General features: G+C 48.9%; 1 protein-coding gene across 1 annotated transcript; it reads right to left on the bottom strand.

The window, feature by feature from the left end:
* Positions 1-9,709: 9,709 nt before the first annotated feature.
* Positions 9,710-11,827, bottom strand: LOC119137396 (frizzled-8-like). The gene has a single exon (XM_037276683.1). It carries the CDS (start codon positions 11,711-11,713, stop codon positions 9,992-9,994), a length of 1,722 nt encoding a protein of 573 aa, XP_037132578.1. The 5' UTR covers positions 11,714-11,827; the 3' UTR covers positions 9,710-9,991.
* Between the last annotated feature and the right edge of the window lie 12,469 nt (positions 11,828-24,296).

Here is a 24,296-nt window from a genome sequence, read left to right as displayed (position 1 = left end):
TAAATGTGACAAACTTTCATTTTCATCTTCGACTCCAAATCTGTGGTGTTCTCGGATTCAAAGTGGCGGAAACGCTGCCATCTACTGGCATCCGTTTGTCATAACAATTCTGTCTAGGCTCAAATTTAACGAACAAACAGGCCGAGTGCCTCTTTGAAGGTCTTTGCGTACTTGACGAACATATGCGCTAGATTTCAATTGAGCAAAAGAAGCGTCCGAAGCAGTCAACGATTCGAAGCACCCAAAACAAACATTTGTCAGCGTGCGTCCCGACAGGTTCGCTTGGCAGCGTTGTCGACATCTCGGATTGCTCGGCAAGTCTCAACGTTGTCGGCGGTGAGGGTTTGCGTGTGCGCGCATGGTGTGTGTCAGGTAAGGTGTGTGTCTGTGTGTGTGTGTTTTGACTGAAGAACAAAGGCAGCATTGAGTAAAAAAAACAACACAAGTGGACCAATGACAGACACACACACGTACGTAGGTACGCCCACAAAATGGCAGTATGGAGCAATTGCATGAGGCACACCCGATGCAGAATTTTTGCAAATATTTGTCATTACTATGTCCGCAAAAATATCTGCAAGAATGTGCAAAATGAAAAATTTAGGTATGAAATATTCAAGCTGGGCCTATAGAAGATGCTTCATGCAAACAAATGTGCACACAATCAAAGTTCATCATTGAAGTGGCAAGATGACAAAGACACGCACACTCAAGCACACAAAGATATTAATTAATAATATTACAAGACTTGCTGGAGCGCACACACACACACACACATACACACACACACACAAAAGGTGCACAATTAATAATACAACACATGCAGGATGAGGTGCCATGTATCTCGCAAACACACACACATCCCACAGTCCTGCTTGACACATGCACTGCTGACATTTGTGCAGCATACCTGTCATTTACGCCTCTGTAATTACACAGCTGGGTGCCGAATGAAGTGCAACAAGCTCGGTTATCCGATTGTGTGTGTGTGTGTGTGTGTGTGTGTGCGTGTCATTGCAAGTCCTTGGGCAGTTCATTTGCGCTGCGCAAGGCGGCCGTTGTCATGGATGAGGAGCGATGACATTCGTCTTGCAACACGTAAAATTGATCTTTTTATATTCTTGGACATGCAAAAACGCTGCTTGCACACACACACATCCTCTGATAACGCGCACACAATTTGATAGTTGATGTGTGAAGTCAGCTCCTGCTCCTTGTTTTATTTTTGGGGGGGTTTGTATTTTTTTTTTTTTGGGTGGGTCGACTCGTGACGGAAATTCTTATCAAATTTCATGATGCTGGCTTGCGGGGGCTTAATTTGTTATGACTGCAGCTTTGTGTTTTATGATAAATCATTGCATTTTGATGATTATGCTCCGCCAACACACGATATCAAAAACTCAAATGCCTTTGAGTGGCGCCCAACTGTCGAGTATGTGCGTCAGATTTACCCCAACTGGACTAAATTCCTCAAGCAAGTTTGTCTTTGAAGGCCTCTGAGTCTGAAATAGTATCTTGGAAACAAAAAGGCAATTTTTCAGCATCTTTTATGGCCCCCAAAAAATGTTTAAGTTTCGGAACACGACAAAGTCGTTTTATTTGAGATGCGCAACACCAACTGAGCGTCTCCCACTTTCAAGTGAAACAAACAATAACGATGACAACAAAAAGTCCCAATCAAGTCCCTCACAAAGCAAAGTCGCTTTTTAATAACTGCAGCAAAAACAACAAGCCGACACATTTGATTTGCATTCATCTCATAGGCGACATGACTTTTGTTCCCACGACAACGGGGCGACGTGTTTCTCTTTGTGCGGCGGCTAAAGTGGCTCTTCCTTCTTTTTCTTTTCATATTAATTATGCTCTCGTCACGAGCGGCCACGGCCTACTGAATCCCGCCCGACACAGGCAAACGCCGTCTCCCCCCCATCTCGCTTGAGTGAAACGGCATCAAAAGTTCACAGTGATGCATCTTTTGTTGTTGGATCAACTCGAAATGAGTTTAGGCCCTAATGGACAAACTTTGCCTCCCATCAACCATTCCCGACCGGTCCCCGCGCCGCGCCGCGCCGCGCCGGCCATCATCGGGACGGGACAAGTCACTTTTGTATCAAGTCAGCGTGAAAGTGGCTCAGCCTGTGGGCTAATCTGCCAATTAAGATCCTAAATGTGCTCGTTAACGAGCTCGCCGTGATGTATCGAGAGCGCCGTCGCGCCCCGGAGGGCGCTTGCCATCAAGGTGTGCCATTGCTACAAGGGCCACAAGGGGGCAATGTTAAGCAGTAGCAACTTGCGATGTCACCGGTGAGCCACGTTCAACACAACGCGTAGTGCTATCTTAGCTGCTAGATTAGCTGCTAGCTAAGATAGCTAGCAGGCCGCCAAACTCAAGGAGAGACACAATGCTCCGTTTTCACTTTTGAAATGGAGAAAGCTGTCCTAAAAAATCTCTTTCGAAACACAAAGCCAGGAGCTTCTCTCTAAATAAAAAATTCAATCAAGTGCAGCAGTGTTGCAAAACAACCCAAAATGTCCGCCGCCACAGCTCAACAACAAAATAAATAGTGGGAAAAATAAAGGAAGAGCTCGATGAAGTTTACACATTCCCCATGCGGGAGAGAGAGTCGCGCACCCTTGCACACATTCCTCACGTGCGTGTGCGTGCCATGTTGACTTGCGACCTTCAAACTTTCCCTTCGCTTCTTGTTTCTTTTATTCACAGATTCTTTAGAGCGCAAGAGAAAGAAAAAAAATAGAAAATCTCCCCGGGGGGCGTCTTTTAATCTCGTTTGCACAAAGTGTAAATTTTTCATGATGTTAAAGATTTATTTTACGTGTGCAGGTTAATATTTAAACCAAGCCGCGGCCACAAGGAAAAAGTAAGACGAGCAGCGGAGAAATGCACAGCAGCCCGCTCTGACTCATCTGCGTGCACGTGTGCAAGCGCACACACATGTTGAAAGCCAAAGTGCGGCTTGTTAATAGAATTAAGTTTCAAACGGTGAACTTTTGGACTGCCAGGCGCACTGGCCAACCACATCTCCAGCGTGCTGTCAAACTGAAAACATCTGTGCAATGTTTATTTGATCTCAGCGTTCCGTGCGATCTTTACTTCTTTCAGTGACGCTTTCGTTTGCCATCATCTCAAAAGAAAACAGAAAAAAAAAAAGCAGGTCAGGGGGTGACGGGGGCGGCAACTGCGCTACATCTGGACCCCCCCCCCTCTCGTGCTGTTATGTAAGCGTTGGGCCGGCAGCGGCGGCTACGCCAACTCAGCACAACAGCTGCTTCCTGTTGGCCGACGGCGGGAGCGACGTGGGCGGGACCGCGCCGGCAGATGAAGAGCGTTCCTGTCCAACGATGGGCAAAACAGACGCGGGCCGGGAAAATCATCATTTGGATAGGAATACGATTTGTTGACTAGAAGCGTGAATCCGAGCTCAAAGCGTGTTGAGATGCAAATGACGACAGCACAAAAGCTTCCATTGTCCAGCAGGCCAGTTTTGCCAACATGAAACCAACAAGAAGAAATGCCAAGCGCAAACAAACGATTCACGTGCTGGGCCGGGCGAAGGCCGATCGATGGCCGAGCGCCATTAAAGCAGATGTGTAAATGAGTCCAAACGAGGCAGCCTCATTTCCTGCGTGATTAGATCAGGATCTCCTCCCATACAAAGATCTTTTCATTCTCCCCCTCCCTCTGATTGTCCGCCCTTTGTCCACCAAGGCAGGCGGCTAATAAGACGAAACCGTCGCCCTTCTCCACTCCATCTTGATGGACTTGAAATAAGCTTGAAAATCACATGCACGCCAAATTCGGTTTTGACAAATACGAACTGCATGTGGTGAGCAAGTACCACCCGAAAATGGCTGTTCTCAAACAAAATGGGTACATTTCATTTTGGGTACAGCGCAGGACTTTTACCTGGTTCCTGTCTCGACAGACATGCTCAGCCAATTTCATATCGATTGCCTAATTTGGATTCACTTTTGCCGTCTGATTCCTTATGATTTTTTGGGGGAGAGGCGGGTCATCTTTATGGCTGCAATTGGCCACTCAGCTGTTTTTTTTCCAGAGTGTCTGGTGGAAATGGTTTCATGGAACCATATTAGCAGCCTGCCAAATGTTGAAGTTGACCGCACACTAGCAAAAGACCCGATTTGGTTCTTAATGACCACGAGTGCTAAACATTTACCATTTTTATCTGGAAGGCTTTGCAACGGCAGCATTTTATCTTGGGTGAGTTGTGGTGACATTTTCAAAGACAGCCTTTTGTGTTTGGACCCAAAACAGAAAACGGACCCGCTCCAAGTTTCCTGCTGAGTCATGGAAAAAAAAAAAAAAAAAAGGATGGAAATGTCAGCGTCAATAGCGAGCGGCGCAGGCCTTGGACTTTGACATGTGCTCCACGCACTTTGCTGGCACTATCCTTCTCTCGGGTCTCGTTACAGGCCCGCCCGTAGACGCGTCGCCGCATCGATCGGCAACTATATTGGGACCGCGAGCAGCGAGCCGATATCCGGGCCTGACTTTGAATGATGGCACGACAAACAGCCAGGCCAGGCGACACGCTGCAAAATCTCTGCGTGGGTGTCCCAATACATTTGGCCACGTCTTGTTGGTGTCAACATTGCGGCCAATCTGCTTGACAGTGCTCGTTGCACTTTTGCATGTTGTTCTCGAGTAACACTAGTCCTGCACGGGATCATTTGGATCTCAATTGCTCGTACGATTTTAGCCAAAAAGCAAGAGCGCTCGTAAACACCCACTTTCCGACGTTTACTTTTCACGAGATCTTTATGGTTTTAATGCGTCCTGGAATCTCCGCTGTGACGCTGCAGCTTCGGCGGGGCTGCTGGATTTTGGCCAATGGGGGGGAAAAGACATGGGGGGGGGGCTGTGATGCTGAATCCCGGAATAAAACCTCAAGCTGACATTAATCGTAGCTTGTTGTGCTCGAGTTTCATGCAAAAACTAAAAATGGATCTCAGGAAATGAGCGGACCCCCGTCCCCAAACACACACGGAGCTCCTGCGAGATGGCGCCTCCTAGCGTGGCAAACACAGTCAGGCTGCTGATTGTTACGCAACCGGCGCAGATGTCACAACTCTTTACGCTGAAGTGAAACTTGATCTTTCCTCTTCTGCCCACGACACCAATGCAAAGTCCTCAAACACAGCGCAGCTGTCTGCCCCAAAAATTCAATCCAATCAAATTCCATTCATAGAGAGCCAAACACTTCTCATAAATGAGATGAACATTCATTCATCCATTCAGTATGACAACAGTCGCGTCAGCACTACAAAATTCATTCAATTATTTTCGCTGTAGTTATGTTTGTCCCGCTTCCTTAAAAGGCCCGCCACTTTTGTTTTTATATTTCCCTCCTTAAAAAAAAGGCTGACCAACATCAGCCCCCACGATGCTGAGTCAGCAGAAAATTGGGATGCGTCTGCAACCAAAACAGCTTCTCTGCATTCCTGCGGCAGCATCTTAAGGAACGTTTTAGTGAAACAGGCGCGGGGGCGGGGGGGGCATGCCCTCCTAATGAGATCAAGATGGATTACACAGCGCACTGGTTGGCCCGCCACGCAAAAGGGCACATTTCAATGTGGTTTGCCACCTCGCCAAGAGGCATCCGAGTAATCGCGTTAGCCACCGAGCTCCTCGTCTCCCAACTCGCGCTCCGCTTGAGTGCCTGACTGACGCGCTTGAAACTTAACCTCGCACTTTGCAAAGGGAGAAAAAAAAAGGAGGAGCGACGTAATCTGTCTGTCAGAGCGCGAGAGAGAACAGACAAAATGAAGTCAAAGGGAACGGCGCAGTAGTTTGCGGTCGATAGCGCCCGCCGAGAGCGTTGCCTCTTTCATTCCAAGCCTGACGGAGCATTCGAGCAGCTCGCACTTTGAGGTGTCAATCGATAAAAGTGTCAATTCCCCTGGAAATGGGTTCGAGGGTTCCGACCAAAGGAGCCGAGGCCACACAGAACACCGTTGCTTTAACGTACGACTTGAGTGTGTTCTGCGTCAAAACATCGCTCCCTATTCAAATGAATGAGAACAACGTGAATCGGTTCCATCGGTTGGGCTGTGACGTCTTTTTTTTTTTAATAATAAGAAATAAAATCTCTTCATTATTGTAGTTTACAAACACTCAGTCATGGAATAGAAGCTAAAGAACATTTTGTGCAGCACGGTTTCCTGATTTAATTGAATGGGCGTTCTTATGCCTGCCGTGCACACCTTGGCCACCGGGGGGCAGTATACTTTGCACGGACAGAATATACTGAGATTTCACAGGCTGTCTTTTTTATTCGCTTGTGTACAAATACAAGTCGTTAAAAGTTACAGCGGTCAAGCCCGGCGACCGAATAAGGCCACATGCGCCAAGCTATAAATATTCATTAGCTGGAGCATGTTGTCAGCCGGCTAAAATGATTGCAAAGGAATTAGCATAATGAAGAATTATCTATGTTAATGTCCATCTGCGGGTCTGCGGACGTGTCAGCGAGAAGGCGTCGCATAATTGTTTTGCGGGCGAGCCAAGATATTTTGTCGCAATGTTTGCATTTTGAATTGAAACGACACGAGAGGCTTGAACCAAACAGGCCTCGCAAATGCCGAGCTTCCCAACGAGCTACGGTGGCCCTCAAGGGCCAAAATCTCTGATGTGACTTGTGTGACTGATGCGAGCATTAAAAAGTCTTTAGTGAGGCAGTAAAACAAAGTGAAGAGTTCACTTGCCGCCTCGTTTGTAGAAATGCTCCTGTTTTTATTGTTATGGTTCCTCTTTGTGCCGTCAGCTCCATTAGCCTCACGTTGTTTTACGACTCGGGTTTTTTTTCCCACTGTCTTTTTAAAGGCCCACCGTCAAACTTCAGACTTGTGGCATTTGATTTACGGCTCCACCGAGGTCACGTGACGTTTCCACCGCGAGCGAGGACGAGGGACAACCCGATTGGCTCTTTCCGCTTCCTCGGCCCGAGTGGGAAACATAATTCCCCACGGGAACGATACTGCCAAACCTTGTCCGCATTATTCCTCACATTCTATTTTAATCACAGCGATTCATTTGCTCACCGCCCCCGGGGACGCAATGGAGAGATCATTGCGCTATTTTTAAACCCGAGACACGTTTTGCCGACACGATGGCGCCCGGTGATTAACGCCCGTGAGGAGAATTAGTCGAATACATCTGAGAAAGCGACGGCCAATCGAATCCAGAGACAGTTGTCGTGTTGAGGAAATTGCAATTGGTTAAGACGTTGAGACAAAGGAAGGATTTGGCATTTGGGTTCAAAGCAGGGTCGTACCTCGACGTTTTTGATGAGGTCAACCCCATCAAGCACAAGTTGGGGCTTCAAATTTGGCGACAAAACAAGGTTTGGGTCACAGAGAAGACTTTTGACAGTTTTAAGACAAAGTTCGGCTTTTGAGCTGGGTCAAGTGTCAAACGAGCGAGAGTGGTTTGTCGAGCCAAGGTTACGGCTTCAAATTAAGGTTGTAAATCTGCCTTGGGCTTTCAAATGAGGCTTTCAAGACTAGATTAGGGCTTCAAACCCAAAATCGGGTGGGTGGACACACACACACACGCACACACACAACACACACACACTTGGACAATCCTTCCAAAGCATGCAAAGTCGAATCTCATCTGCTTTAATTAGCAGAATAAATTCCCGACTGTTTTGCCGTCACGTGTGCGTCCGCCGCCTCCTCCTCTTCCCGCTTTACTGTACCAACGAGACCCCAGGAGTCAAGTCTGTAATTGAGACACGTTAACACGTAACATCACTTAACAGACCGCCTCAATTACCACAATGGCTAATAAAATTATATTGGAAGCGGGAGGAAGCCGTGGCCGTGCTTCATTATGGGAACCGCCAGCCGGTTGTGTTCCTTCGTCCCCCACGGAAAAAGAAAAGCCCACACCCAAGCCTCAACTTTAAATAAAGTTCAGCAAAGTGTCGACACGGCCGAAAAACGCGTATTTTGAGAGTGGTTTTAATTTGTAGGAAAAATGTAATCGTGAAGTCAAATGCAAATCAAGAGATGCTATCCAACAATTTCATTTGGAAGGAAAATCTTACAAGGGAAGTCGGATTTTATTGGGAGAAATTAGTCAATCTTAAAAAAGATATTTAAGGGCTATCATTTGACTCAGAAGAAACTCATCACACAAGAATGTAGCTCGATTTTTTTCAAGGTGAAAAAAGTACTTTCTCTGAAGAAATAGGTGGTAGTTTATTTTTAAGTATACGAACATCTTTGGAAAATACATTTACGTCGATCTTAACCCCAGTCGTATTTGATCAATTTCTTTATTTTTTTTAAACGTGCAATTTCACAAAAACGTAGATGCTTTTGAGCAGATAAATTAGAACAAAATCGGGATTACCAATTAATGAATAAATAATTGATAACGTACAAATTTAAAGTCACATTTGTGAATACCATTTGGTCAAAACTTCCTGTCAATATTGCGAACGGAATTAATACAACAAACAAAATTGAAGCGACTGAAAGCGCAGCAAATGAGTTAGGGAGGGCGGCAATGAACGGTTTGTACTATTTTGCATACAAAATTTGTTTAAAATCCTTCTTTCGTGGCAGCAAATTTCAGGTTTGGAGTCTTGCAACCATTGACCTCGCAGATAAAGTCGATTGGTTTAGGTTGTAGCACTCCCTGCTGGTGGACCAAAGTAGCATCAAGACCAAGGATTTTTATTTTTATTTTTTTGGTCACACACACATTCACACCGTCATATGCGGGATCGAACTCTCACAGGACAGGCGAATGTATCCCTACACTATAGTGGTCTCCCATCCAAGACCAAAGTCTTCATTGGGCTTTTTATGGGAATAAAGTCAAGGGCTTCCAAAGTTAACAACACTTCAGGAAATAAAAAGCTCAATCTTTTGAGTAATGTTGATTTGAATAAAAAAAATATATAATTTATTCGGATATTTTTTTAATGACAATTCCTATGACAATTTATTTCTTTTCGGGGAATTATTTTAAGGGAAAAGACGCGTTTATATTCATGAAAAATCCTAAATTTGCATAATTTCTTAAATCAAATTTCACAATAATTTTTGTCAAACTAATGTGGAAACAAATTTGCAAATAATAATTTGGAATCAAATCAAATATGCAGTACACACAAGACGCGTTTTCTTTTATGATGGTTTCACCTGTTAAGTGGGGAGAGTATTTGTTCCGGTTTCAAGAGGAGTTGAAGGAGCCCAGTTCCTGCGTCTTTGTTTTTGTCCAGAAATAAAACAGAAAAACAACAAATCGCTTGAGATAAAAAAAAAAAAAACTGGTTTGAAAGCTTAAACTTCTCAATGTGGTGGAAACTTTGAGGTGGCTTAACCTTGTTTTCTTGCTATCAATCTGATCAAGCTGCTTTTTCTACAGCGTTATACATGTCCAGATAGAATTAAAAATAATGAATATTTTTGTCAGAATTTTCGATTCAATTCCAGGCTGCTTCCTCTGGTGTGTGCGAATTGACCACCTGGGGGCAGCATAATGCAGACGTGCGTGGAGACGTCGCAACTTCTTCGCAGAGGACTGCTGTACATTCACAATATTGAACATCTCATGATAATAAATTTAATACTGCTTCCACAAGTAAATATTATAGTCATGAGCTTAGACAATAAAATTGTCAACCAGTTTCAAGTCTATGAAAGTGAGCACAAGTCAGTGGATCATAAAAATGTTTTTTTATTTATTCAAAATAGACTCTTCTATCAAAGTGACAATTATACATAATTACAGGATCTGTACAAAATAATTAGATAAATACCCTCATTTATGCAAACCCGTAATGAGTCCGTTTTAAGGCAACGTGAACCAGAGTAACCCCGATGACGTCATCTGGATGAACTTGCAGGGAGGTGCCCCGCCTCCCCCTCAGACAAAACAAAAACAAAACAAACAAACAAAGCTCCATGGTCTAGCGGCGCGCGTCCTTGCACCCCGTCACACTCGGGACAGAGGCACCTGCTTGGGGAAGGAAACGGAGCTCCCGGTCCCGGACCTCCAGGTGAGGCCGGTGCTGACGTCACTGTACATGGACCCCCCTCCCGCCGAGGACGTCTTGCTCCTCCAGCAGCATCGTGTGCACCACGTCCTCCACGAGTCCAGGGTCTTCCCGGACCACACCCACACGCCCGACGCGATGCCTCCCAGAAGCCCCATGAAGTACTTGAGCATGAACACGGCGTAGTCCGGCCGCGGGGGGCCGTCCGCCACGGAGGGGGGGCACCCGCATTTGTAGCCCGCTTCCCACGCTTGCCGGTTGTGCGCCTCGTAAAAGTAGCACACCGCGATGACGGCAGCCGGTACCGTATAGAGTACTGTGAACACCCCGATTCGAACCATGAGCCGCTGCAGCTTGTCCGCCTTGGCCACGCCGCCGCCGCCCTGGCGCCGGATGACGCGGCGGATGCGGAAGAGAGACACGAAGCCGGCCAGCAAGAACATGGAGCCCACGAGTAGGTAGACCAGCATGGGAGCCAGGACGAAGCCGCGCAGGTTGTCCAAGTTCCGGTTGCCCACGTAGCAGATGCCCGCCACCGGGTCCCCGTCCACGGAGCCCAGCGCCAGCGCTGCGATGGTTTTCGTGCTGGGGAGGAGCCAGGCGGCCAGGTGGAAGTAGGACGCGTAGCCCGCGATGGCCTCGTTGCCCCACTTGAGCGCGGCGGCCAGGAACCAGGCCAGAGACAGGATGACCCACCAGATGGACGCAGCCATACCGAAGAAGTAGACCAGGAGGAAGACCAGCGTGCATAGCGCGGGGCCAACGCTGGCCTGCTGTGAGTGATCGACGCCGTGCTGGCGCGTGCACGCCACTTTCTCGTGGCCCGCCGCCAGCCGCAGCAGGTAGCCGGCCGACACGCACAGGTAGCAGGCGGCCAGGAAGATGATGGGCCGCTCGGGGTACTTGAAACGCTCCATGTCCACCAGGAAGGTGGCCACGGTGGTCAGCGTGGACGCGAAACACAGCGCCGCCCACAGGCCGATCCAGAAGCCGGTGAAGGCGCGCTCCTCGGCGCTGAAGAAGGGGCTGTGGCAGGACGCGGACGCGGCCACGCAGTCAGCCGGCGGCGGGCATTTAGGAGCAGGGGGCGCCCCCTCGTGATGCGCCACCGGGGGTGGCTTGTGCGGGTGCTTGTAGACCGCCTTCTTCCAGGGCTTGAGCGGCGGGCGCTTGGTGGGTGGCACGACACTGGTGGCAGCTGCGACAGCGACCCGACGCGGGTCCTGCTTGTAGTCCATGCACAGCAAGTCCTGCTGGCCCTGCTCCGGAAGCAGCTCGCACCTCATGCGGTCGGGCCACGGGAAGCCAAACTGCCGCATGAGTGGCGCGCAGCCGGCTCGCGCCCGCTCGCACACGCTCCGGCACGGCGGCAGCGGCTTCTTGTAGTCCTCCAGGCAAATGGGCGTGTACATGCTGCACAGGAAAAAGCGCAGGTCAGCCGAGCACTTGATCTCCACCAGCGCCAGGAACTGGTGCACCTCCAGCCCAGCCTCGTCCTGCGTGTCGTGGTGGAACTGGTTGGGCATATACGTGAGGTTGTAGCCGATGCCCTTGCACATGGGCACCGAGATCTCCTGGCACTGCAGCGGCTTGGCGCCCCAGCAGCGCGAGCGGTGCACGGCCAGCGTGAAGAGGCACAGCAAGAGCGCGCAGCGGGACATGGCCGGACGGACGGACGGACGGACGCCCGCGCCTCAGTCGGACGAAGAGCCGAAACGAGTCATGACTGCATGCCCGGTCCGCTCCTCCCCGCGTCCCCCGTGCGTCTGTCTGGGCATGCGTGCGTGTGTGCACTCCGTGGGCGGGCTGCGGCTTTTTATACGCGAGGCGACTCGGGCGAGACGAGGCCACGCCCCCAAACCCGAGGAGGGTCGCGGCCCTCACGTCAATCAAACTCAAAGAGCTTCGGCGCTCCAATACACACACTGAATACAAAGGTCCCATTAGCGAGGAATGTCATTAGCGGAGTCAACGCTATCGTAATGCGCGAGGCAGGACAATAGTCACTAAAGCCACGTGCTGAAAATGCACACATGTAGAAACATCACCCCAACAAGTTAAGGGAATACCATTGCTTAAAAATTGGACCGAACCTGGAAAACAAATTGACCCATTTTGTTGGGTTGTTTTGTGCAACCCAGTACTTTTAAGGGCCTATTTAAACCACACATTACAATTAACGAGTCATTTATTTTCCTAACGTATTCACATCAATGTATTGTTCAATCCATTGTTCGAACCTGACTCAGTTGCATTCAGGGAGCGCGCATAATGTGGGGAAAAAGAACAACCCTGTCTGTTACCAATCGTCAATACATATTACTGTTAAAATGAGATATGCACTTAATGAAATGCACGTAGCCTTTTTTGTGCTTAGCACGAGGCCACAAGAGGTCTTTCAGGCAACAGACATGGAAAAAACCAAAACCTTAAGTTTAATTTAAGTTAAATTTGGTCACACTGTGGCGATTCTCAGATACATTGATGTGTTCTACTTTGTTAATGTCTCATTTATTGAGATTATGTTTGAGGTTTTGGTTTGGCTTTATCTACTGTGCGGTTAATATGGTGCTGTTAGCCCACCGCAGGGGGTGGTCTGGCTGCAAAGGGAGTCGTCTGTTTGTCTTAACTTCAGTGCAAATTGTTTGATTGGTCGGACGCTGGGCGGATGATTACTGCAACACAGCCCACCCTGTGCGTGTGTGTGTTAATTTGACAACCCCACCCATAAGAAAACAAACTAGCGCTTGCAGAGCAGATAAGCGCTAATTAGAGTCATTCACACTTGCCACTGGATTGGTGGGCTTCAAATGGCGCCGACGTTGTTTTGTCAGATGGGCTCAAACGCATCGCAAGGCCAATTATAAATGGTGCCGTGCTGAATTTTTGTCAAGTTGTTGCCCCAACTTGTTCACCGTAATAAAAAGGCCTCCTCGCTCTTGCCTTCTCCTCTTCTATGCCAAATATGGCTTTAAATTTCCTACAATCAGTTTGTCAGTCTCCTCGCGTTTTTGGTGTGACTCCTTGCTCCCTCCCTCTCCCTCCCTCCCTGGAGTCCTTCCTCCCTTCCTTCCTCCTGCTTTCCACAGGCTGGATTCCACCTCACACGTGTTTACTCAAGGAGGGTCTCGCAATCAGCAGAGGTGAGATGCGTGGCCCAGAGCGCGCACACACACACACGCACACACATGTGGATTGGTTCACCTTCCTTTCGCTCATTAACCAAAGCAAACAATGACACACGCACACACAATGAAGTTGAGCAAGCATTACACTAGCCTCTACAAAATGTCTTCAACGAAATTGGAAAATATATAAGAAATGTAAAGGAAAAAGATTTGAGTGGATAATTTTACCTTTTTTTTGCATAAAATAAAAAGACACAATCTGGCCAATATTGACAAATACCAGGAGAAGGACCTCTTGACCAATAAGAATCCGGTTTGAGAGGATCCTTAAGGCAACACAGAAAGGCAACGAACAAGACCGGCAGTTCTTTTGAGCGGATCACAACCGACCAACCGGATCAAGGACAAGCAGGTCCATCACAAGGACCTCTTGACCGGTCTATCTGATGAGTTGCAAAGTTAGATAAATCGGCTTGCCGGGACCGAGAGAGGGGGAAATGAGGCAAAGACGTGAACTCTGAACCTATCAGAAGAGAGAACATCAACTTCACCCTTTGGACCTTTGCACCCGCACTAAAAATTTCACTGCGCTATAAAAATATGTGTGCTCAACTGTTTACAAAGCATTGGGGGGGCGGGGGGATACCTGACGTTAGCTGAATTCGTAAATGTCACCCAGAGGAATTTGCAAGCTGACAAAAGCAAGTCAAATAAAGTCACGCTCGCTGCTGTTGCTGTTTCGTCAAACTAGCCAAGCAAACGGTGCCGAGGGGTCAACGTTTGACTCGGGAAGCCAATAGCTAAACCGTTTCTTTAATTGTGTGTGAAAACACTTTGCCGGTTTTTATGCGGGTCAAGGGCGAGCTCGTTAAAAACAGGCCGCCACAAATCTAGCGAGGAAATGGCGGCAGGCTGCGGCCTGTCACAGATGACACAAGAAAAGTCCCAAGCGGCCATAGTTGTAGTTCGAATAGCCGACTTTGAAAAGCAAACTTGAAACTGTCACACGTGCTCATTTGAAAGCTTCCCTTTTTGCACTGCAGCCATTTCCCACTGGAAAAAGTAAAGTGGCAAATCCTTTCCCACGCCAAAATGCACCCGCCAGGCCCACAAGTGGCACAAAGAAGAAAAAAAAAAAAGGTAGCATTTTTGTTCTATTCCTTCACCCCTTCTTCTCATCTTCCTCTTTTGCACCTGCATCCTTTCTTCCATTCAACCGGTCCCGGTCCTTTGGTCTTCTTTGCGCTCTCGGGCGCCTCATTAGAACTTCAAGAAAAACATTTTTATTTCCCCTCTCGCTGCTTGCGAGGACAAAAGGGGCCAGTGGTGGGGTGGGGGAGAGGGTTGTCGCAAACCCCCTCCCTCCCAAGTGTCCATTCAGCTGGGGTGCGGCCCCCAAAGCGGCGGCCAACGTGTCGGCCAAGCCGTACAGTACCGGGGGGACCCCAAGAACCCCAATGGGGTCCTCATCGGGTCACAGGAGGGGACATCAAAAAACAAGGAAGTCAAGTGTTGCTAGTCTCCAAAAAGGTTTCACACAGATTTGAAAGCCTCATGTCAATATCTGTCAATAACGCAAAGGCTTCCTTGGTTCCTAATTGCAGTTGATTATTTGTGTGCTCATCTGTACACGTGCGCAAATTGACCCACTTGAGTCTCGGCAAATCCCGGCATCATTGTGCTGCTAATTGGGCCCAATGTAAGCAGGTACACCCCCACTTAATGCCCCCCCCCTCCCCGCTCACTGCTCTACATTGAATAGCCTCCTTATCTCCCCAATGAGCAGCCTCCGCCTCCCAAAATGCACTTCAGCTGCTCACAAAGTCACCTCGCCCGACCCAAACCGAGGGAAAGGCGCATGCCGTGCCGCTTTGGGACAACTTGGCCATTCATCTGTAGGACGTGGTACCGCCAGGGCCCAATTCTTTTTGCAAACGCAGAAAATGCACGCCACAAAATAAATTGTTGGGCGAAAGGCGCCGTTGTGTGAGCCTAACCTTTTGGCAAACAAACGCGGCATTGAGCGAGAGCGACGACCGCTCCCGGGAGACGCGCCGGCACATTCCAGCAAAATCATCGGCGGCAGTGGCGGGACACTTAATGGCATTAACGCAGAAGCGGCACGATGGTGTGCACCCCTCGTGGGATTTCCAATAAATGCCTTTCCCAGAATTCCAGACATTGCCTTTTGTTTTTTTGTTCAGCAGAAGAGAGCTCCACAGATTCCATTCAGGAATTTCTCCAAGTGAGCGTGAAAGGAGGAAGTGAGCAAAACATTTCCACATGCACACAATACAACTTTATCCTCATTTTTAAGGATGGAGGGCGGGCACATTGAAGTTTCTCTGAGCCACTTTCACTTTTACAAAAGGTTAAGCAATCAAAGCCGATGGGTAAGCAGAGCTGCATTGAGCTTCTTTGGATGCACACGTCGGCGCTCGCAAAGTTGTTGGCGTGTGACAAACGGAACACCGCCGGAAAGCAAACCATCCTCACGTGTGTTTCTTTCCCCGCTCAAACAGCGGAGAAGATCGTCAGCACGGCACACCCGACACCAAAATAAACAACGGCGGTGCCATGGCGGATCCCCGCTGAGAGGAGCGTCCACCAACGCACACTTGCTCGCTCGCTCCGGATGTCAAAAGGCGAGCTCCCGGTGAGAAGTGCCAACGTGATTGACAGCTGCTGACATTTGTGCCCTCATTAGACTTGAAGAAACTCTTGACTTGTTCTTGAACTCGTTTCACTTTTTGTTTCCTAAAAAAAAAAAAGTCATTCTAATGAGTTGCGTGGTTTTTTTTAATTCCCAAACGATCTCCAAGCTTCGAGTCACGACTGCTTTCGTCATTGCCGTGATGATGATGATGAGGTGGAGGAGAAGGAGGAAGAGGAGGTGGGCTGACGAAGAGGAGGTTAATGTTGAAGAGACTGACAATGAGGAGGAGGAGGATGAAATAAACTAATATGATGCAAAGAATGAGAAAGATGTGGAAGAGGAGGACGATGATGAGGATGAAGAGAACTAGGAGGAAGAGGAGAATGGATGAAGATGAGGGGTGCACAAGGAGGATGACGAGATGGCAGACCATGAGGATGATGAAGAGGAGCATAAGGTGGTGTATGAAGATGAGGAAGAGGAGTAGGAGGATGAAGAGCTAAGAGGAGGAGGATGAAGAGCCAGGTGAGGAAGATGATGGTAGTGGGCGTGGCCTTCTTATCTGTTTCTGTCTGCCTTTCAAGTCTTAATGAGCACTTTTCTAGCCACTTTTGTTATCAGCCAATCATCAGCACGCATCCTCGGCTTCTTCTCTCGACACAACGCGGCCTGACAAAATGACGTCGCCCCCTGGGGGCTAATTAGTGGCGCGACCTCACTTATTTACATTTAGAGTGAATCCACACACTGAGGCGGACTTTAAGGGGGGGGGGGGGGGGGACGTCATTAACCCCTTTGTTAGCGGGTCACCATTCCTATTGCGCTTCATTGTTCTCCACTCAGAAATCTGCACACACATGCACTCGCATTCTGTCCTGCATGCCACCTCATGAGAATTAACATTTTCAAATGCAGGTTGACAAGCTTCCCGGCCGGAACAGATTACGCTCGCCTTAAGAGGAAATACAGACCAGTGACACACACACATGCACACACCATAATGCGCGCAGACATTTGCTACTGCAATCACACAAAGTCACTTTCCAGGCCATTAGGGAAAAAAACAAATCATCTGGGCAAATACTGGTAAAAGAAGCCCATCTTGCTTATTTCTGATTCTGGTTCACTGCTTTACTTGTGCTAGCTCCGAAAAGAAAAAGAAAAAGTCTTGCTGACCAAGCATTTGCTTGGCTTCACTTTTTTCCCGGTCCAACACAAAGCATTTCAGCTTACATGCGAACCCCGGTCGAACCCTACTAGAGGGTCTAAAGGCCATTTTAAAAGTCCTGAAACCTGACTCGGGAATCCCGTGCGAAAGACCTCAACGGCCATTTTGGAAGCCCGCGGGGAGTCACACTCGGCACGCAACACGCACGTATGTTTCGGATCACGTGGGCCGGCCGAAGCGCCGGCAAGCTGCCAACTTTCTGCCTCAGGCTCGTATTTCTCTCGGCCCGCGAAACTCTTATTCCAGACGAGGGAGCGTCTGGGACTCCCAGGGCTGCCGGGTCGGGAAGCGAGCGCCTCCTTTCCGGTGAAAGGAAAGCGAGAAAAAATAATCAGCCCTGTCACAACATTCCCTGATGGACATTAAAACAGGTGAGTGCGTCCACCACGCTATCAGAAGGGGACGCTTAGAAAAGTCTCAAGGACCGTGGCCAAAGTCAGCCATCGTGGTGTGCGTCGGCCATTTTGCACCACTGGAACGTTGGGGAGAAAATGGCGGCCGAGACCAGTTTCTTCTTTGGGGGCATCAAAAACTTTCAAGGCCACACGCTCGCAATAGAAATGGAGCCATTTTCATATGGATCTGCTCATTCTGTACACAAAAAAAGAGATAATGAATCAATGTGCGTGCGCTCCTTTCAGGAGTTTGTGGAACGTCACCAAACTCTCAAATCCAAACGAGGGCGCGGCATTCTTGTATTGTGCACGTTGCAGTTTCCCAAAAGTCTTTTCTTTTTCTTGAATTGTATTCATTGGGCCGGCCGCCACCAGCGAGGCTAACGTGACAAATTGGCGGCGACAAAAGCGAGCGGCGCGCTTAACAACGCTGGCTTCTTTGCCCACACCGGAGGGAATTCCCAACACTCCTTTTCTGTCTTTCTTTTCCCGACGTTGTGTCTATGTGAACAACGGTCGTGAAAGGATTTTTCTTGGGGGGTGGAGGGGGGCTGCTAATGGGCAGAGGAGGGCCAACTTTGAATAGGGTGGGGGTCAAGAATCAAAATGGGAATGACATTTGCCATCCGCAGTTTTCTTTGTCAAGGTTTCTTTTCCTTGTTATCTGCATTGCAAATTGGCGCTGGACAAGGTGGGGGTGGTGTCGCTGGGGGTTCCCACCCCACCACTTCCATCCATCAATCCACCTCGTCTCCCCACGCTCACCAACCCCAGCCCAGAAGCTCCCATTGTGATAATGGCCCCATTTTAAAGTATTGAGTACTCTTAGAGTCTGTAGATACCAGCCACCGATACTTAAGGCAAAAAAAAAAGACATTCATTGAGTGTGAAATATGAACTTTAGGGGCTCAGATAAATGTTTGCAGACGACAGAAGCGCCAGATCACGTCAGCTGTCAATCACCCACAAATGAGGGTGCGCGGGTGTATCTTTGTGCATGTTGCACCCTGCGGAGTGAGCGCACACGCATGTGCGAGTAACTGACAGCTGCCACATCTCTGCTGACACTCCAAAGTGACGTTTCCCTTTGGGGCGCCGCGACAAAAGCGCCAACTCGACTCAATTGCACTTGCAAGGGTCCGCCGCTATTTCAGGACGACTGGCTTTGTGCAACTTTCAGACATGCAGTGACAAATCACAAAACAGAAATATATTAAGAGCACCCATTGTACGCGTGTGTGTACGTGAGCAGGAAACAATCAACTTGATTCAATAATCACCTCGGCCTGTTTAGACGCGCCGAGGGAGGCCTCGCCGGCCTGTTTGTTTTCTTTGTATCGTCTTGCGTTTTCCTTCTGGTTTCATGGCCAAGTGGACCTCCGTGACTGCGCGTCTCACACACACACACACACACACACACACACACAAAGAAAGCACCCTTCACCCTGCCCGTCTCCCTTGTGGCCCTCGACACCAATCTTCAGATTCCTCAAAAGGTCACGTTGCTCTCATACATAAGAGTGCGCCTCGACGACAGACAGAACCACGCAAACACACACACACACACCGGTTGTATTCTAACATCTGCAGAAACATTTATTTGTCCAACAGATTGTTTAGTTGTGCATGTGGAACTTTGTGGAACTTCATCCTGACTTCCTGTCACATGTGGTCTCGCTGGACATTTTATTAGGCACGTTTGAATCTCATCTCGTACGAAAACGAGTTCTCCAACCTCCGCGTTTTCTTCATGAACTGACTTTGCTGGAGGTGTCCTAATACTTTTGCCCAAAATGTCTTCACCTCTCCTCCCAAAGGTGTCCCAATGATTTTGTGTCAAGGTAAGCGCGCCAAGTAGACCAACCGAGGCTTCCCAAGAATTGATCCAAGCAAACTATTTGCTGAAGGCAACTTGGCATGGCGCTGAGCCCATCAGCGCTGGATTGCTGCGATGTCACGCCGATGACACTTATCAAGACGGATTGCTTGGTTCAAACACAAAATTTCCTCTGACGTCATCGTAACCCTAAACCTCGCCATTTTTTTTCTTTTGACTGGCAATTTCCTGCGCGTCCCAGCTGATGAGGTTCAGGAGTGACCGGCGTCCGGTCATTTAATCCCGTCGCCTTTATTACAAGCGCAGCTGTTGAATTCTTGCGGGGTGGCGCAATCTTGCCACATGTGCCAGCCCAAATGAGCGAGCGGCCGCTTCGTCTCACTCTTTTCCCAAGTGCAAAATGTTCGACAGGTCCCGGGTGCTTAGAGGCTGCATTTCGAAGAACAGGCTGCTGGTAATTACTGGATGTCAGCACTAGCGACTCCCCCCAACCCGCTCATCAATTAGCGGCCGTCAGTCCAAGACTTCCTGTTGGGTTCCTGTGGCGACAGCTCCAGATGTTTGTCCCATTCCACGATTGTTGACTTGAACTTGTTCTGGGTTCGCTTCCAGAAACCTGCCGGCCGGCGGGCTACGCTATTTCCGTCTTGCGTCATCTCACTGTGAAAGATGCTCTCGCTCGCCTCGAGGCAACTCTTGCCAGAAGACTCGCATTCAATTTTGACAGAGAGAATTGATATGTCTTGCTTATTTCAATAGGAACGTGATATGACACTTAGCTCCCACACGTAGTACATAATCCAGTTGAGTGCTGTGCAAATTATATTCTCCTCCGTGCCAGAAGGTCCCTCATAAAAAGGCTTCCTGTGCAAATTGATTGCAGGACGTGTTCGCTCCCTCCCTGAGCGCCACCAAGAATGGCGGGAGAATGACAAATATGCGCGGGTAATAAAAGCTTCTCTGCAACAATCGAGCCCCTGAGCCTCCTGATAAATTGTTGAGGCAAATCTCATCCGGTCCAAGCTGTCAATCATTTCATTCATTGAGATTGGCTGCCCAAAAAAAACAAAACTGGGAAAAAAGTTCTGTTCAATTTCAGGTCAGGGGCCCCTGGAGAATTTTGGGGGTGTACTGTAATAGTATTGGACTTGTTCACCCAATGTTGATGGCTGAAGCAGATTTTTTTTCCCGACTTTGCGAGAATCCTGGCATTGGCCCAGAATGAGAATTTCCCATCTGACCGGGCTGACTTCCTGTTCAATTGTTTTCAGATTTTTTTTTTTTTGTTCTTTTGGGGGGGGTTGTACAGGCCTACAACTTATGCTTACGTTGCTGAGGGTCGGCTGCGAGGTTCTGACATTTTTGACGAGTGCTGGTCGAGTGGCCTAATGGAAGTCAGACAAAACATTTCCTGCGGATGCTCGAGCGTGTTTGCAAAAGCGTGCCGAGAGTGCACCGGGACGCACTTGAGACTCAGCCGGAAAGGAAAAACAAGCGCAGTGTCAAGTCCCGCAAAGCATCTGCTGCGAACAACACGCACTAGTTGATTCAATCAGATGAGCAGACGAATTTTAGGAGCGCGTTGCACTGCACTTTTTTAATATGAAGCATAAAGAAGTGTGGCTCCGGCTGCCGCTCTGATGCTTTTGTGCCACGGAACCACGCGGTCCATGAGAACACGTCTCCGGCGGCAAAAAGACATTCTCCCGGGATTGTTTCCCTCTTTCGTCTGAGGCTTTCCTTCTGTTGACGACGATCGGCGCCGTGTACACGGCCAGATCAAGCAGATGGCAAGTGGTGCGCATTTTTTTAAAAAAAAAAGGGAGGGGGGGTCTTGAAACCGGACCCGGAGGGGCACCTGCGCCTCAAGCGCTGAAAGCCAATACACGGGCCTCAAATGGAAGCAGGAAACCGGAGCAGCCCGAAAGAGCGCCAGCACTCCGGGACGGACAAACTCTGGGGATCAACTTTGCTTCTCTTCTCAATGAAGCCTTTGTGAACTTGGCTGCAAACGCTGCACGGGCACAAGAGCGGAGGAAATGTTCTTAAACGCTTGACTCCACTAGTTGCCGACTTCTTGCGTCCGGCGCCTTTTGAGGCCGGCGCGAGAGATGTTGCTATGGAAACCGCAATTGGGCCCAAATTCATTGGTACAAGACATAGCGACATAACCTCATTGACAGAAAATTTCGATTTGGATGGCACGCATGCCTCATTTCAGGACATAGCCATGACACAGAATAGCCTTAACACAAAAGTTAAGACAAGTGAAGTTCGAATAGGCAGGAAGCGTCAACAAAGTGAACCTTATTAGCGTTATTGAAGCCCGTCCGTCGTGAGTCAAACACTCGCTTTGCTAAAGCTAACATTGCAGCAGCTGCTCGCACAACGCACGGAGTCAACGGCTTTGTCTTCCGACACACTGAAACTCTTGCAGCTTTGTGTCATAAAATCATTCATGAGTCACACAAGAGCAGGAGTGCGGCTCATCCATTATGCAGCCTACCCCTCACCAACACCCCCTCCCCCACTTATTCAGCCCAAGACCCTCCAGTGAAGAGAAGCTTTTTCCTCGCTAGCGTCCCACACGCATCATTGTGTGGCGGATTAGCCAACCCCTTGCTCCCCCCCCATCCACTCCGCCATTGGAAGCTAACCAATTATCATCAATTGGCCGTATTCTCCGGGGTGATTAGCATACACGGAGCACTCTCGGGGGGCTTTGCCACTTATTGAAGCTGTCCGCAGTGTAAAAAGGGCGAGCGCCGCTTCTGTGGCCTGGCTGAGCCCAAGCGATAATAAGCGGCGCTAATGAGCTGGCTAAAGACGAGCGGCTGCTTGACACAGACCTGCGCCGGAAAGAAAAAGAAAACTGCAGAAAATATGATTACGGACGAGTCAAAAAAAAAAAGGCAATCTGTAGTCCTGAATTATTTTTGTTGACTAGAAATGAAGTTGAAAGATTCTATGCGCCTTAAATGACAAATTGGCCAACATTGGTTGTGAACATTGGGAAGTTTGGGATCACTTAAAAAAAAAAAAAAATCAAGGGCAGTTTCAATCTGTTGCGGAGGTATGTCATCCACAAGTGTTGAATCGATCACCCATTGTTTTTCTGCAGACGAAAGTGCCAGACAAAATGAGTGTCTCAAGAAACAAGAATGGCGCCCAACATATCCATCGCAGGCTGGCAGTGCCAACAAGTAGCCCCCGGCCGCTTTCCGCCAGGCTGATAATGTGGATGCGCTTGGCCACTGGCACACGAGCGGCAGCGTAATGAATCCTGGGAGGACAGCGAGCGTGCATGGCCGCCTTCCAGCGCTCGTTCATTAGCCGCCGCACGGCACAAACATCTGTCGGCCGAGCGGCTGGCATCGGCGGCGCGGGCCAATTAGCTAGCCGCCCGCGTGCAACAGGTTTCGCTCGTCGGAAGATAAACAGGATGGCAGCGTAGCCAAAAGACACACAGAGGCACACTCCGGGTGTAACAAACACACTATGCTTCTCTCAACTGTCATTTATGGCAAATACACGGGTTAATAGTCCTACCACCCTAAGTAGCTTAGATTCAACAGTTCAATTCAGGTCAATCACAGAAAGAACGCCTTCCTTAACTATTGACATTTGGTTGCCAGGTAGAACATTGCGCAAGCCCCTTCCACGCACGCCCGAAAGCCCCTCAAAGACTCAGGAAACTTCTTGGCCCCGAGTAAACAAACGTTGGAATGACGGCAGATGCTTATCGACACGCGCACAATGGCACGGCAGTAAAACGCAAACAGACCCAAAAAACACTGACGGGGACAAGTCGACGCTCGTCTTGGCGTCCTCCTCCCAATCCGTGCAAGACAGATCACCTCTTCCTGAAGCAAGTGGAGAGCGATCCGTGACTTGGGGGAGGAATTTTGGGAAGTGAAGCTCATCATCTTTCACAACTCCATTTGAGAGCATTTTTTTGTCTCGCCCGTCACTAATTACGTCACAGATTACGGCATTGAGGTTGGGCAAGTTAAGGCGCAGGACATCAAAGAATATCCTTCAAACGCGAGGACCAAGACTTTGTTGCTTCACGCTTGCGATTGTGAAGAAGGCGCTGCTTCCGGCCCACCTCTTGCCTCCGTCCAGGAGTTTAGTCTGCACCTCCGTTCCAGCGCCAAGCCGGCAGACTCCCAGATGCCGCTGATTAAGTAGGATACAGGAAGCCAGCATGTAAACAGGGGGGGGGGCCAACTGCTTGGCAGGCTGCTTTGCTTGCTGCCTGCCTGCTTTTCTGGTCCATTGAAGCCGTCCCGTTCCTGCACTTGAAAGTCAGAAGACAAAAAAAAAAGCAAGGGGAAGCTGATCTTTGTCTTCTCAAGCTTGGAAATTCCTCCAGTCAGAAGGGAATGAATGCGGCCCGCCAAGCTACACACAGTCGACATTTATTTAGGTGTGAGGTTGCCGCTGGCCGGCTCGCTTCCGGAAGCCATTGAAGGCCACACACACACGTGCACACACACACAAGTAGAAGTGCAAGAAAAACCACAATGCCACATCCAGGGACTACTCAAGCGCAAGCACCTACACGGCAGCAGCTGTTATTTTCACTGCACTTGACCACAAATTGCCGGACGTGCAGACATTCTGCTAATCAAGACAAGCGTTGAGGGAACAAATCAAATATTTCCTTTCCGGGCTTTAACCACAAGCACAGGGCACTCGGGGAATTTTGGTCTTGAATTCCGGCATAAATGATCCGCAATGAAAAGTCAACATGCGGAAAGCACACAATGAGAGACTTGACCGCTCACGCTTGAAACTTGCTCAAACTAATCAAGCTGATGATATGCCGGCAATTACCGGAGCTAATGCTATAAACAATGCTAAATGTCCCTTAATTTAAATTTGACTTGATTCAAACAAAGTGACTGCCTTGTGGCCACACATGAGCGAGCTCACTAGCTCCCTCTTGTGGCCGTCGAGCAAATACAGTCTCTGCTGGTTGGCTCCGCCGTCGGTGG

This window comes from Syngnathus acus, chromosome 17 (assembly GCF_901709675.1).
Source record: "Syngnathus acus chromosome 17, fSynAcu1.2, whole genome shotgun sequence".
NCBI classification, from domain to species: Eukaryota; Metazoa; Chordata; class Actinopteri; order Syngnathiformes; family Syngnathidae; genus Syngnathus; species Syngnathus acus.
Note: the sequence above shows the minus strand (reverse complement) of the source record. Positions and strands in the feature narration are given on the sequence as shown.